The 13,331-nt window shown below is 57.9% G+C and overlaps 1 protein-coding gene across 2 annotated transcripts; it reads right to left on the bottom strand.

Annotated features, from left to right (window-relative positions):
- Window positions 1–454: 454 nt before the first annotated feature.
- CYB561 (cytochrome b561) lies at window positions 455–12,328 on the bottom strand. Of its 2 annotated transcripts, XR_011071980.1 has the most exons (7): window positions 12,239–12,328; window positions 4,001–4,234; window positions 2,932–3,030; window positions 2,584–2,687; window positions 2,033–2,190; window positions 1,580–1,837; window positions 455–605 (listed from the first exon to the last, which is right to left on the bottom strand). XR_011071980.1 is itself a non-coding variant. In XM_068531267.1 (6 exons), exons 2-6 carry the CDS (start codon window positions 4,203–4,205, stop codon window positions 1,645–1,647), a joined length of 759 nt encoding a protein of 252 aa, XP_068387368.1. In that variant the 5' UTR covers window positions 4,206–4,234; window positions 12,239–12,328; the 3' UTR covers window positions 1,320–1,644. The 2 variants fall into 2 exon arrangements, 1 of the variants encoding a protein (XP_068387368.1); XM_068531267.1 differs by lacking the exon at window positions 455–605 and having other exon boundaries at window positions 1,320–1,837.
- Window positions 12,329–13,331: the final 1,003 nt, after the last annotated feature.

Below are 13,331 nucleotides of genomic sequence, written 5' to 3'. Positions count from 1 at the left end.
CATACGCTTTGGCAAACAGGCCAGCTTGCAGACTTTTCTTGCAAATCCAAGGTTCCATTTCTCTCTGTGGCTTTCTGGCAACGGAGATATACAATTGTACTCTGGTAGTTTGTCTAAGGTGGAGTTTTCCCACGTGTAAACACTGACCATACCAGGTGATCAAGGAGTTGCCGGAGCCCGTGCCCTTGCAGAGCGTATGATATAAACAGGGTGCGGAGACACCCTGGTGCCGGGGCTGCAGCAGAGCCCGGAATGCCCAAGGGAGGGAGCAGGGAGCCCTGCTGCTAAGGCGCCCAACACAGCCACCTGCTCTGAGAAGCAGCATCGCCTGAGGCAGGACCCACCGCAAGAGCCGTTTTAGAAATCTGAGCATTAGGGGAGACAAGCCCCCTTTCTCGAAGGCAGCATTTAGGTGTGAGAAAGGCAGCCGTTAAAAAAAAAACCAGTAGTCAGATTTGGAAATTTTATTAATGTCTTCATCTAAGTAAACTGTGTCTTGTCTCAAACAGTGCCATGCTCCTCAAAGCCCGGAAAACGAGGAAAACAAGGAGAGAGCATTCACCAGGTCCAAGCAGCACAAGATCGATGCTGTAATCACGTTATTTCTAGACAGAAGCCAAACAGTGACTCAGCTAACAGCATTACACACTCATGGGGTTGGGGGGATTAATCCGATTCTGACTTGGTCCCAACTTCCTGCAAAGATGGGCCCCAGGTAGGAGAGGATGAGGCTTTCCTCGCGATCAGGCAGCCCCTACCCTCCCTATGGGAAGGGAAAGGGGGCAACAGCGGCAGCTTTTTGTTTAAAGCAAAAAGGCTTGTGTCCTGGGCCTCTGTCAGAGCAGCGCCTGAGTGAGCTCCGAGGGTGGGCAGCTGGTGGGCAGCTGGCTCGCCGAGGCCGGCCCCCCGCGGGGAGGGGAGCCCCTGCAGGCGGCACACGGCCCGCAGCGCCCGCCCAGGCCCACCTCCTGCCTCTTCTTCGGGCTGCTGGGCCCCAAAGGCAAAGAAAGCCGCCCTGGGGCTAAGGGGTTAAAGAAAGAGAAGGCTGCAGAGCGCAGCTGGGCCAAAGCCACGCGTCCAGAGCTTCCCAAGGGCCAGTCCCTCCCCTCTCCTGGGGAACCCTGCCCTGACACCAGCATATTTTACACGTAATATCACTTGCTCCGCTGCCAAAGGCTGGGCCCGCAAGACTCCTGGTTGGAGTTCGGTGTCACACAAAGCAAGTCTTGGCCTCGCCAGGCACGGCGCTGAGCCCCGCCTTCTCCGCAGACACAGCCCAGGCCCCGCTGCCCCGAGCGGGGAGCCGCCCCCCCACTCTCCGACCCCTTTAGGGATCTGTGCTTCTGCGACCAGGCCCAACCGCCCAGAACCCTACCCAAAGCTGCTCCATCTGAGGGGGTGACAGGGGCAACGGGGGCGGGGGTCTGCGCAGGACTAACACGGCGGCGGCAGCAGCAGCAGCAGCAGCGAGGAGGGGAAAGCGGAGGGCGCCTGAACCCTGGAAATCAGCGCTCAGGGAGGAGGGCTGCCCCACCCCCGCTCCCCACCCCCGGAGCCTCGGCGGGTGCGGGACAGACACCTGTCGGGGCCCCGAAACGGCGGAGACCGCCTCACGGGACGGGACGGGATGGCACGGGGCGCGCGTCACTGGGAGCTGGGGCTGTCGCCCTCCGTCAGCGTCTTGAAGTCCATGGAGAGCGCTTGCTCTTCCGCCTGGAGGGGCCGCTTCCAGTCGGCGCGGGTCAGGATGTAGAGCACGACCGCGCCGAAGGCGGCCAGCAGCAGGCCCAGCACGTTGGCCAGGACGCCCTCGGGCTCGAACTTGCTGTATTTGGTCCTGCGGGATTGGGGCGGAGGGCGAGGCCACCCGAGGCGTAGCCGTTAGGCCGAGTGCCATTCGCCCCCGGCCCGCAAGATGCGGTGCGATCCCAAGCCCAACCCCGCCCCCCGCCGCCCCCCTCCCCCCCCCTCCCCCGGGAGAAAAGCCGCTGTTCGGCGGCCCCACACAGAGCCGCCGGGAGGGGGCGCTCACCCGAGCTCGAACAGCAGCGCCTCCTTCAGGCCCAGCAGGGCGGTGCCCACCGAGAGGAGGAAGATGGCGCCGCCAAGGAAGACGTGTTGCGGCCGGTAGCGGCTCCGCAGAGAAAACGACGCGCCGGGGAACAGGAAGAAGCTGAAGCCCACGAGCCACTGGGAGGAAAGGCGAAGTGCTGCCGGAGGCTGAGCTGCGCTGGAGACTGGAGCCCGAGGACGCCCCAGGTGGGCCGCCTCCCGCGAGGACCGCAGGCCCCGCCACCCCCCCCGCGCGGTGGCCTCCGGCCGGAGCGGCGGCGGGAGGGCTGAGCACGTGGGGAAGGTCGGCCGGCGCTCAAGGCCGGTCTCAGCGCCACACTGTGCGCCCCGAGGTGGGACCTGGGACCAAACCCACGTGCCTGTCGGCCAGAAGGGCGCCGGAAGGGCGCCGGGTCGGAGGCAGCGCCCGGCGGGCTGGAGCGCCTTTCGCCTGTGCGCACGCCTGGCCCCGGCCCTGTTTGGGCCCTGCTCCCCGCCCCTCCCCAGCGCCGTGGGGCGGCAAGGACTCACCTGCACAAAGAAGAGGACGAAGACCAGAATGCCACACCAGCTGTGCAGGCTGTACAGGTCGGCGTAGCCCTCCTTCCTGTGGTAGTCGAACACCGCCACCAGGCCTGGCCGGAGGCGGGGGTCGCGTGAGGACTGGGCTGATGGCGACGGAGGGGGTGCGGTGACCCAAGGGAAACCCGACCCGCCGGGACTTCTGGGCTCCAGTACCGGCTCGGTGGCTGCCAGCACCCAGTGTCCCTGCCTGGAAGGGGGAGGAGGGGTGGGGAGGGGGGACTGGACAGTAAAGCACCTCCTTCCCCAAGTCAGCAGAGGTGGGGGAAGGAGGGCGGGCCCGTGCCAGGAACTCACCCACCAGGGCGATGACGAAGGCGAAGACGTGCAGCAGCCCGTGCAGGATTTTGGTGGTGCGTTTGGCCTCATTCCTGAAGACACGGTAAACCAGCAGGGCTGGTGGGCCGTGAGAAAGGGAATGTCAGGGCGCTAAGCCGAGCACGAGGCCTTCCTGTCAGGGCAGCGAGGAGACACCCCCGGCTGGAGAGGGGAGGGCTTGTCCAGGTACCCCAGCCACAGAAAGTGGGGGAGGAAACGAGGCTCCGTACGCCCCCGCACCGCCCGCCCCCTTCTTAGCTGTCCTGTGTATCCCAGGCTTTGTTTTAGGCTCGTCGTGCAGTCAACATCAAGGTGCCACCAAGCTTCTGAGTTCACCTCTTAGCTATGATGGTTCTCAGATTGTACAGCACTGAAGCCGGATCAGACATTCACTACTCTTGGCCAGCAGGCTCCCCGGTTGGGAAACCCCAGGTTCTCAAAGCAGAACCTTGCGACCCCAAGCTAATCCCCCCTCGTCGGGCTGAAGCAGTCAGGGCCAGGGCTCCTGCGGAATGTCCCTCAGGAGTCTGCTGCTGAGGGGGTGGCTGTCACCAGGACCACATCTAGGAAGAATGCATGGATCCAGCTTTCTTGTTACCAGAAGGAGAAGGCCAAGGCCCCCTGGCCTTGAGGCAGGGTGGGGGCCAGCCACGGCCTGGATCCTACCCCAGAGAGAGGAGCTCTAGCTCCGCCAAGTCCAGCATCTACACACACACACACACACACACACACGTACACTCACACTCACACTCACTTTCTCTCCCTCAATTTCAAACCGCCTCTGCAGAAGATTGTCTTGCTCACAGCCCAGCCCCTGGGCCTCCGCTGTGTGAAGCACACACACCTTCGGATGTTCCTTGTTAAAGCACGAGGTGAAAGATCTGGGATAAGTCAGAAAGAAGTTGCCACCCACCAGCCTTGGGGCCCTTGATTTGGATTCCCAGTGTCCCCAAGGTCCAAGCCAGCTTCCTTCTCTAACTGGGCAGACTCAGGTGTGAAAGGGTCCCTGCAAATCTCCTCTCTCAGGCGGCATCGCCCAGGGACTCACCATCTCCCTGCAAGAAGACCAGGCCTATGATCATGCAGAGGGGATGCACATTGAACTGCAGGGCACTCTCCCAGGCGATGCCTCCTTGGTACACACCGAGCCAGGTGCCAGTCATGGCCACCACGGCCAGGCCCAGCAGCTGGGAGAAGGCCACATAGTAAAGCAGCGCCGCGGGGGCGGGTGCTGGGCGGGCAGGGCTCTCCATGCCGAGGTGGCTCTATGCCAAGGCGACTGCTGCAGGAAAGATGGTGGAGCTCAGAGGGACGGCCCACAGCCTCCAAAAATACATCCCAGGCCTCCCTTGCCCACCTCTGACTCCTCCCTCTCGGCCCACAACCCCAGGCCTCCGTGAGAGCGCCCAGCGGGACGGGCCCGCCTTCCTGCAGAGACAGACCCACACCTGGCTGCACTTCCACCTGCAATGAGGGAGCAAGTCGGAGTCCTCCAAGTTCTGGCCGGAGCAGGAGGGCCCAGTGCCAGTGCTTTACTTTCTGTTTCAGGAGGCCCTGGGTTTTCTCAGGTGGGGTTCACAGGTGAAACAAACACAGAGAAGTGAGCAAATTCCTTGAAGGTGCCGGAATTTTTTCTCCAGATGAATCATAAAGGACATCTAGGGTGAGAAATGGGGAACCTGACTCCCCTGTGCCTGCTTTTTCAGCTCCCAGCTGGAGATGAAAGAAGTCCTGCCCACAGAGAGCTGCATGGCAGCTGCCGGTAGAAGGAATGTTCTCTGAGCCGCTTCAGTAGAAAGGACCAGGGGACAGGAGCCGCCGAGCTGCCCGTTTCCCTTCCTGCCTCGTCTTCCCCTCCACACCTGGGGCGTGGGCCTGCGCCCCTCCCTCAGGCCAGGCTTCCCGAACTGAGACCTACAAGGTGAGAACTTCTGGGGTCACTTAGCGCACAAGGATCCTGTGAGAGCAGGTGTCACTGCTCCCGTCTGCAGACAAGGAACCGGGGGCTCAACGGGGTTTGGGGAAGCGAGGCTCAGGGGCCAGTGGGAGGCATTTCCTGGCTCCTCTGCCCAGTCCCCGGTGCCTCCACAGCCTCGCCCGGGCTCAGGGTGGCCTGTGTGCCGGCTCTTCCCCCTGAACCTGCTGGTTCTCCCCACACCCAGGTGGGAGAGGCAGCTGGAAGATGGGAGGAGAGGAGGCAGTTGATGAACAAGTACGGGCTCCGTTTGCTGGGCCTCGGTGCTGGCGGCCTGGGGCCACACAAAGGCGCTGCTGCAGCTCCCAGAGGGCCGAGCACTCCATCCCCCCAGCTTGCCTCTCCCACTGCCCCAGCCTCTCCCAGCAGCGCTGGAGACACCCTCCTTCTCCTTCATTACCAGCAGAGAACAGCAGCTGAGCAGAGATGTTTGACTAACACATTTTGGGGTCCCCCCCTAATACCGAGCACACACCCTGTACCCTGTGCTGCTCAAGAACTAGTTTCCAGTTGGCCTGGCCTTGTCCTCCTGGGGACCGGGCTGTCTTTACCCCCAGTTCTCTCTGCCACCTTTGACAACTGTTGGCAACTCCATCATTGTTTAAAAAGGGGGGCAGGCAGTGTTAACACACCTCCCTGCAGTAAAATACAGATAAGCAAAAAAAGAGAAAAATTACAAGTAATCAACATTTTGATTTATATTCTTTTCTTCTAGAAATATATGTATCTTCTTTCATAGAAACATGACCATACCAATTTCTAACCTGCTTTTTTCACTTCATTATAGATCATGCACATCTTTTCATGTCAGTACACGGCTATTTCATATTTTAACCAATCCCCTAATCTCCTGTTGTTAAATATTTAGCCAGCTTTCAGCTTTTCACTAAATAAACAACACTGTGATCATCTTTGCACACTCGTCTAATTCCTAAATGAAGAAATAGAATCCTGAGCAAGGGCTAGGTTCTTTTTTAGGTTGTGGATACATTCTGTCAAATCATCTTCCAGAAAACACTCCCAAGGCAGGTAGGTGGGAACACCTGTTTCCAGAAGCCCTGGGCAACGGTGAAGCCGTATTTCTGGAACTCTTGCCCTCGTGCTTATCTGTCACCTTGACACTGATGACTCCTAAATCTAGTGCCAGCCTGTCATCTCCCCCAAATTTAAACCCCATTTCTAACTGTCCACTAACATCTCCACCTGGACATCCCTCAAACACTTCAAACGCAGCACATCCAAAGTTACACCCCTCTCCTGACCTCCCAGGTCGCCCTTCTGCCCAGTGCCCAATCCTCCTGCTTCTCCCCCAGGTCTCGCCATCACTTCCCTCTTGGCCACCTTCATTTCCACCACCCAGCAGGGCCTGGAGCTTCTGCCCCCATCTCCCTACCCTCCTCAATCTGCCTGACCGACAGGGACAAAGCCAGGTCCCAGTCATGTTGCCCCACCAGGCACGAAGGGCCACCAGCGTATGGTGGTCAAATGCCAACTCCATAACTGACCCTAACCCAGTGCCCACCTGCAGCCCCCACTGTTTTCCTACCAAGTCCACTCGGAAGAGATGCTCCCAGTTCCCCAGCTCTAGCAACACAACCTGCTGTTAGCCCCTCCACCTCACACTCCCCGCTCCTCCTCCTCCTCCGCCTCTATCGATTTGCTCCACGACCTGAAATGGGCATTTTGTTCACCACTTTGTCCCCCTCCTCTGTGTCCCCAAGGCTGGCCTGGCGCTCACTTACCCTCAGTGTCCTGCCTCGCGTTAAGCCCTGTGAGCTCCCAGAAGGCAGGGAATGCATCTACCTCTCCCTCGGGGATCTCATCCCTTGGCTGACTCTTGACAGGAAAAATGTACTGAACTGAGAAATGCTGTCCTCCTCTGCTTTATTAGATTCCTCCCCAAGAGCCTGGGGCGCAGTCAGAATCTGATTAGCTCTGAATTAGGAAGACTGGAAGGAACGTGCTCTGCCCCGGCAGACCTGCCACAGCGTCCCCACCGAGTAGCCACTGAGTACAGAGGGGGAGCTCAAGGCTGCAAAGACTGCCACTCCTGGGTCAAGAGCCGCTCTGTGGTGACGCAAGCCAGAGCCAGATTTCCACCCCCCGCAGCCAACCTCCTCATGAGTCGGGCAGAAATCAGACTTCTCTTCACAGCCGTGATAGCGTGATTTATAATAAGAAATATATGGGACCGAGCCTGTAAAACCCTAGGAATTTTCCAGGTGACAAAGCAATCGTTTCTTTTGTTATGTTAATATTACATCATGTTACTGAAGCCCCTCGAAAACCTGAGGGTGGGGCTGGTTACCAGGGGAACCAACCACGTGACTGGAGGGTTGGACTGTTCAGTCCCACCCTTGACCTCCAGGGAGTGAGAGGGGCTGGAGACAGAGTGCAGCCACCAGTGGCCAATGATTTAATCAATCGGGCCTGTGTAATGAAGCCTCCATAAACCCCCTAAAGGACAGGGTTTGGAGAGCTCCCAGGTTGGTGAACACATCCACGTGCTGGGAAGGTGGTGCAGCCCAGTTCCCCGGGGACAGAAGCTCCTGTGCTCCAGACCCTTCCAGACCTTGCCCTACGTACCTCTTCATCTGGCTGTCCCTGAGTTATATCCTTTTGTAACAAACCAGCAATCTAGCAGGTTTCTCTGGGTTCTGTGAGCTGCTCTAGCAAATTAATTGAACCCGAGGAAAAGGTCGTGGGAAGCTCTGATCTATAGCCTGTTGTTCAGCAGCACAGGTGACAACCTGGACTTGCAATTAGCATCTGAAGGGGGTGGGGGCAGTGTTGTGGGACTGAGCCCTGCGGGATCTGACGCCGTCTCCGGTAGGTAGTGTCAATGTTGAGTTAAATTGTAGGACACCCAGGAGCACCTGCTGAGAAATGGAGACTCGCTTGGTGGTGCTGAAAAGAAAACATGTGGGAACAGCACAGTGACTAAACACGTGGCTTTAACGTCCTCACTGAAAACTCACAACCTGAATTCCCTTCGGAGTCCAAACCCTAGTGCTGTTTGCACCCCAGGGTGGTGGACTGGAGTTGCGAGCCTCAGGGCTAGGGAGCCCCGCTCTGTACTCAGTTCAGTCTTCGCAGTAACCTATGGTGATAACAGGAGTATTACCCCAATTTGACAGATGAGGAAATTGAGACTCAAAGAGGATAAACAACTTGCCCCAAATCATCCGCAGCAAAGAAGTGCTCAACTCAGTTGTTTATCAAGCGCCTACGATATGGGGGTCACACTGCTGGATACAGACGAGCCATGGCCTCCGCCTTCCAGGGCCTTGCAGACAAGGTGCAGAGCAGATGCAGATTCTAGAGTAAAGGGCCGTAACAACTTAGGCTATGAGTTAAACTCCCAGAGCACTTTCCACAGTCTATGCTGGCTTCACCACACTGGGGTGGCCACTCCCTTGGATTTCCTGCAGGGGTTGCCTGCTCAGGGTGTGGCTCTGCACTTTCTCAGGCCAGTAACTAGGGAAGAAAGGACAACTTCCTGAATACTGAATCCAGTATTCAGAGGATCTGAACCTGCTTGGAGGCAGGGCTCCAGGAAGGCCTCTCCCCTCACACGCCAGTCTTCCTGGGCCCTCCCCACCCCTTGGGGAACCATGCTTCTAAGGCAGTTTACACCCACCATAGAATCAAGCATTGGTGTCCCCCGTGGGCTCTCCTGGGAGAAAAGGCTGCAGGATGGAAACAGGTGGGTTAGAGAGAAGAGGTGATGGGGACAAACTAGCTGCAAGATCTTCATGCCAACTGCTCCAAAGGCATCTCTCCTGGTCCCTGTGCCCTGGTAACTAGGCATCCCAGAGGAAGCCAGAGATAAAGAATGACCTTTGGACTCATGGAGGCCTAAGCAGTCTCCCCTGTGGCCCCTTCCAATTTGAAGGTGATTCTAAATCCAGGGATGAGGGATGACAGGAAAACACACACAGAAAGACCAGTCCTCGGGCAGGCCTGTAGCTTCCCCATAGGTGACCTCAGCCAATAAGATCTAAGTGAAAAATCCAGATTTACAGAAAAGACAAAGCATCAAGTGGTTCTGTGCTTCACAGAAGATGAACTGAGACCCCTTCAGCAATGCCGTTGCCCCATTGCTTATTCGGTTCAACATAATTGACAATGTATCTTTGTACACGGAGGGGCTGCTTCCGATGATGGGGGAAACAGACAAGACATTTCAAGGACTCTGGTTGGAATCTGACTCACCCACAAACAAATGTGCATTTGCAAACCTTGAAATCAGTTGAGATTCACTCCCTAGTAAGCAAATATCTTTTATTCTGCTCCCTCATTTCCCAGTCTAGACAGTGGGAACATTCTCTCACCCTTCCTTCCTTCCTTCCTTCCTTCCTTCCTTCCTTCCTCCTTCCTTCCTCCTTCCTTCCTTCCTCCCTTCCTTCCTCCCTTCCTGTGGAACCCCAGAACACTGGCTGCTTTGGGATCTCCTGTGTTCCCAGTGCAGCAGTACAGGCAGCAATGTCAACAGTCTGGAAGCAGCCCATCTACACCCGCAAAGGCTTCCTCAGCCCAGTAGACCAGAGTCTCAGAACCAGGGCGAGCCCTTGTGGATCCTTACCCAGCCACCCTCCTTCCTGTCAGAGCACAGGATGGGGATGTCAGATCTCTGGCAGCTTTTGGAACCCTGGGCTGTGACAGTCACCCCTCCCCTCCCACACACACCTGCAGCCAGACTCCACTTAATGTGATCAACCAGGGCCAGGAGCTGCCGCAGGGCTTGAACGTGCTAACGAGCATCCCTCTCCCTCCCTGAGCCCAGGGGGTTTCATTGAAAGGCCACCAGGCCTAATCTCATTATGGGGACCAGACACCGCACAAGTCCCACAGCCTGGAAGCAGGGAGCCTGGCCTGGCCACAGCCTCCTTATCCGCAGCAGGGTTTTAATTGGGTTAGAAAAGATTGTGTTGGGGGCTAGATCTTTTCTTGATGGGTGAAGGGGAGAAACGACTCAATTGTCCTAGAATGTCCTCAAATGTGATAAAAGAAAAGGCAAAATGAGGGCTGAGCTGTTAGGTGGGGCACTTTCTTACTACCCACACCCAAGTAACCCCTGGGTAGAAAGTTTGAAGTCAGACACTGAGCCCTGTTCTCCACTGGGCCCAGGGGCTCAGTGTCGGGGCTCCCAGTACTTGTAGGGACTCACAAAAAATGTTTTGATTTCTGTTAAAATCATAAGAAAAAACAAACTTGTAGGGTTGAAGAAAATATTTTAATTTTTAATCCAGCCTGGATTATATTCATCTTTATACCAATGTGGTTGTAAAATATAATTCTCTTTATTTTTTTATGGAGGAAGGGGAAAGCCACAGTGCAGCCCTAGTCAGACGGATATGATTTCAAAGCCAGCCCCACTGTTCATGACTGTGTGCGCCCAGGCGAGCCAAGCACCCTCTCTGAGCCTGCTTCCTCTTCCATAAGGTAGGGGGATGTTGAGATCCACCTTACTGGCCTGTAGCAAAGATTAAACAGGATAAATATGTACCAATGCCTAGCACACTGCCTGCCACATAGTAGGTATTCAGTTAAATAGCAATCTAACAAAAACTAAACCTGTTCCTAATAGCACCTTAGGAAGAGTCATGCATCCGAAGCTGCTGACACATGAGGTTTGGGGCCACAGAGAGCCAGATGGCAGCAGACAGCACGACCCCCTCTAATAAATCCATACCCCGCCTTCTGTCTACCATGAATCCCCCCACTGGGCAGAAACCCCTGGATCTGGGGTGAATTCCTCCACCAAATTCTTCTAGTGCTGCTGAACCACTTTGTATTAGAAGCCGCCCAAGCTCTGCCTGCCAAGGGAAGGTGGCGCAGGCAGGGAAGAAGTGGGACAAGCAGGGCATCCACTCAGGTCCAGGAGGCGCCTCCTGCCCCGGGGGCGGGGTTGTAGCAACTGTTTCTCTGTATGGGGCGCCCCTTGGCATTTACAAGTTGCCTATATTTTCTGCCTCAATCCAGTTTCACAGGAGAAATCAAGATATGTATGAGAAGGTAGCACAGCTCTGTGGGGTGCTGTTGTTGTTGTTTGTTTTGTTTTCCATTTGCTATGAAAACGAAGGACCTGGGCTTCCCTGGTGGAGCAGTGGTTGAGAATCCGCCTGCCCTGGTCCTGGAAGATCCCACATTCTGTGGAGCAACTAAGCCCGTGAGCCACAGCTACTTAGCCCACGTGCCTAGAGCCCGTGCTCCACCACAAGAGAAGCCACTGCAATGAGAAGCCTGCGCACCGCCATGAAGAGTAGCCCCCGCTCGCTGCAACTAGAGAAAGACTGCGCACAGCAACGAAGACCCAACGCAGCCAAAAGTTAAATAAATAAAATAAATGAATTTATATTAAAAACAGAAGAAAACGAAAGAACAGAATCCAGATAAGATAGAGCTTCATTTAATGAGTCTTAGAAAATCCTCAAAGCCAAGGTAGAGTGAGAGTGGAGAGGGGCAACCAGAAGGGAGAAAGACTTGGGAGGGGTGCCAGCTTCTAAAGACATGTCTGGGACTCCAGGGTACACCTGGATCCTCCTCTCTGTGGTGCCCTGGGGGGAAGGGCAGGCAGAGAGGGGAGGTACCCCCCACCATTCCCAGGTGTCAAAGGCAGCAGCAGATCCCTTCCTCAGCTCAGTTCTGCATCCCCTGTACCCACAGTTCAGGGGCTACCAAGGCCAACCCAAGGAGTAAGGATTTCCCAAACGGGAAACTCCTTGCACACCAAGAGGCTGGAGATGTTGGAGAAGAACAAGGAAGGGCTCTACTAGTTAGACATCTCACCCCAAGAGGAAAGAGGCAGAGGGAGGGAGGCCCCGCCACTAGCGAAGCAGTTTGGCAGCTCGGTCTCAGGATTCAAAAGAACAGTCGTGGCAAATGTTGGTTGATCCACTTCTATGCCACCTAGTTTCTAGAGTAGGGCAAAACATTACGCCGTACGTAAACTTGGGATCACCTGCTGCTCCGTGCTAACTTCCGCAGAGACTGGGCACAGAGGCAGACCCGGGACCGACGGCTGACAGCTCCAGGCAGGAGTGGGATGAGCTCCTAACCTTGGGCCTTGCTCGGTGGCCCCGAGCCGGGGAAGCAGGTGAGGTGAGTCAGGTGTGGCGGCAGGAGAGGGAAAGAGAAAGAATGGCTGCGGCGCCGGGATCCCGGCCTGTCCCGGCGCGGGCACGGTCCCGCCCCAGGCCGGGCACACCTGAGCTCGCCGTCCCCCCCCCCCCCGCCCCGCACACACCCGGGGCCCCTCCCGCCTCCGCGCCGGGGCTCGGCTCGCCCCCAACCGCCCCGGCCACCTACCTGGCCGGACGTCGAGCCCGGACCTCGTCCTCGCTGCGCAGCGTCGCGCTGCCCACCGGCCCGCGAGCTGCCCGCGTCACGACCGGGCTGTTCTGCCGGTTCGGCCAGCCGCGCGGACTTCAGAGCTACCGCGTCTCCATGGCGACCGGGGGGGGGGCGGCGGGTTGGCAGCCCGGCGGCGACGCGGCGGGCGGGGACCGGAAGTGCCCCCGGCGGGTCCACGCACCTGGGACCGGGCCCGGCCCCCCAAGGTCCCGGGTCTAGGGACAGGGTCCCGCCAGACTCCGGGCCCGAACCTTGACGCCCGCGTGCTAGGGCCTGCGGCGCGAGAACGGCGGCCACCGTGACCCGGCCTCCGGACCCGAGCTCGGGTAACCTTCGAATCCGGGCCTCACGACCTGGCTTCCCGGGTCCATCACGTTCGGGGGCGTATGGGGTTCTGCGACCCACCCGTGGGTGTGGGAGGCGTCCAAGTCCAGGCCTGACTCGGAGGCCAAGGGCGAGGCTGAGGGGGTATGGGCTGCCGGGGCTGCTGGGGCGGGGCCCAGGGCAGAGGGAAGGGGGATGCCGGCCGGGAGAACGGGAGAACGGCCGCCCTGCTCGGGCCTGGTCTCCGCGCTTCCAGGTTCCCGCCCTCCCCGCTTCTTCCCTCGCCCTGCCCCGGGCTCAGGTGGCCACTAGGTGTCAGGCGTGGCCCGGACCTTGGCCTACCTTGCCGCTCCTGCAGCCCTGAGGGACTCGCCCCTTCCTTGCAGCCGGATGGTGGAGGTGTCACTCTGCAGGGAGGCTGGACTCACCCGTTCTCCAGGTCCGCAGCACCCCCCGACACACACACACACACACACACACACACACACACACACACACACACACGGCGCGCGCGCACTAGGTGACGTTTCTTGCCCCCTTTCCCCAAGCCAGGGGCCTTTGCCAGGCTATAGCGCCCACCCCACACACACCCCCTCCAGCAGCCTAAAGATAAATACCAGTTCTCACCAGCCTTTCGTGAAGACCTAGACCTTGCCATGGGCAGCCTCCCCGGCCCCAGACGCTGAGAGGAAGGAACCAAGGCCAAGGCTGGGAGCCAGCCCCT

This window comes from Eschrichtius robustus, chromosome 20, assembly GCF_028021215.1.
Source record: "Eschrichtius robustus isolate mEscRob2 chromosome 20, mEscRob2.pri, whole genome shotgun sequence".
Taxonomy (NCBI): Eukaryota; Metazoa; Chordata; class Mammalia; order Artiodactyla; family Eschrichtiidae; genus Eschrichtius; species Eschrichtius robustus.
This window is presented reverse-complemented; position numbering and strand designations above follow the sequence as displayed.

Excerpts from the sequence above, each read along its gene's own strand:
- CYB561 (XM_068531267.1), bottom strand. The coding sequence starts at position 4,205 with ATGGAGAGCCCTGCCCGCCCAGCACCCGCCCCCGCGGCGCTGCTTTAC. Across the intron at positions 2,688-2,931 it reads CTTCGTCATCGCCCTGGTGG|GCCTGGTGGCGGTGTTCGAC; the intron begins GTGAGTTCCTGG and ends GCCTCCGGCCAG. Across the intron at positions 1,838-2,032 it reads GCGCTGCTGTTCGAGCTCGG|GACCAAATACAGCAAGTTCG; the intron begins GTGAGCGCCCCC and ends CCAATCCCGCAG.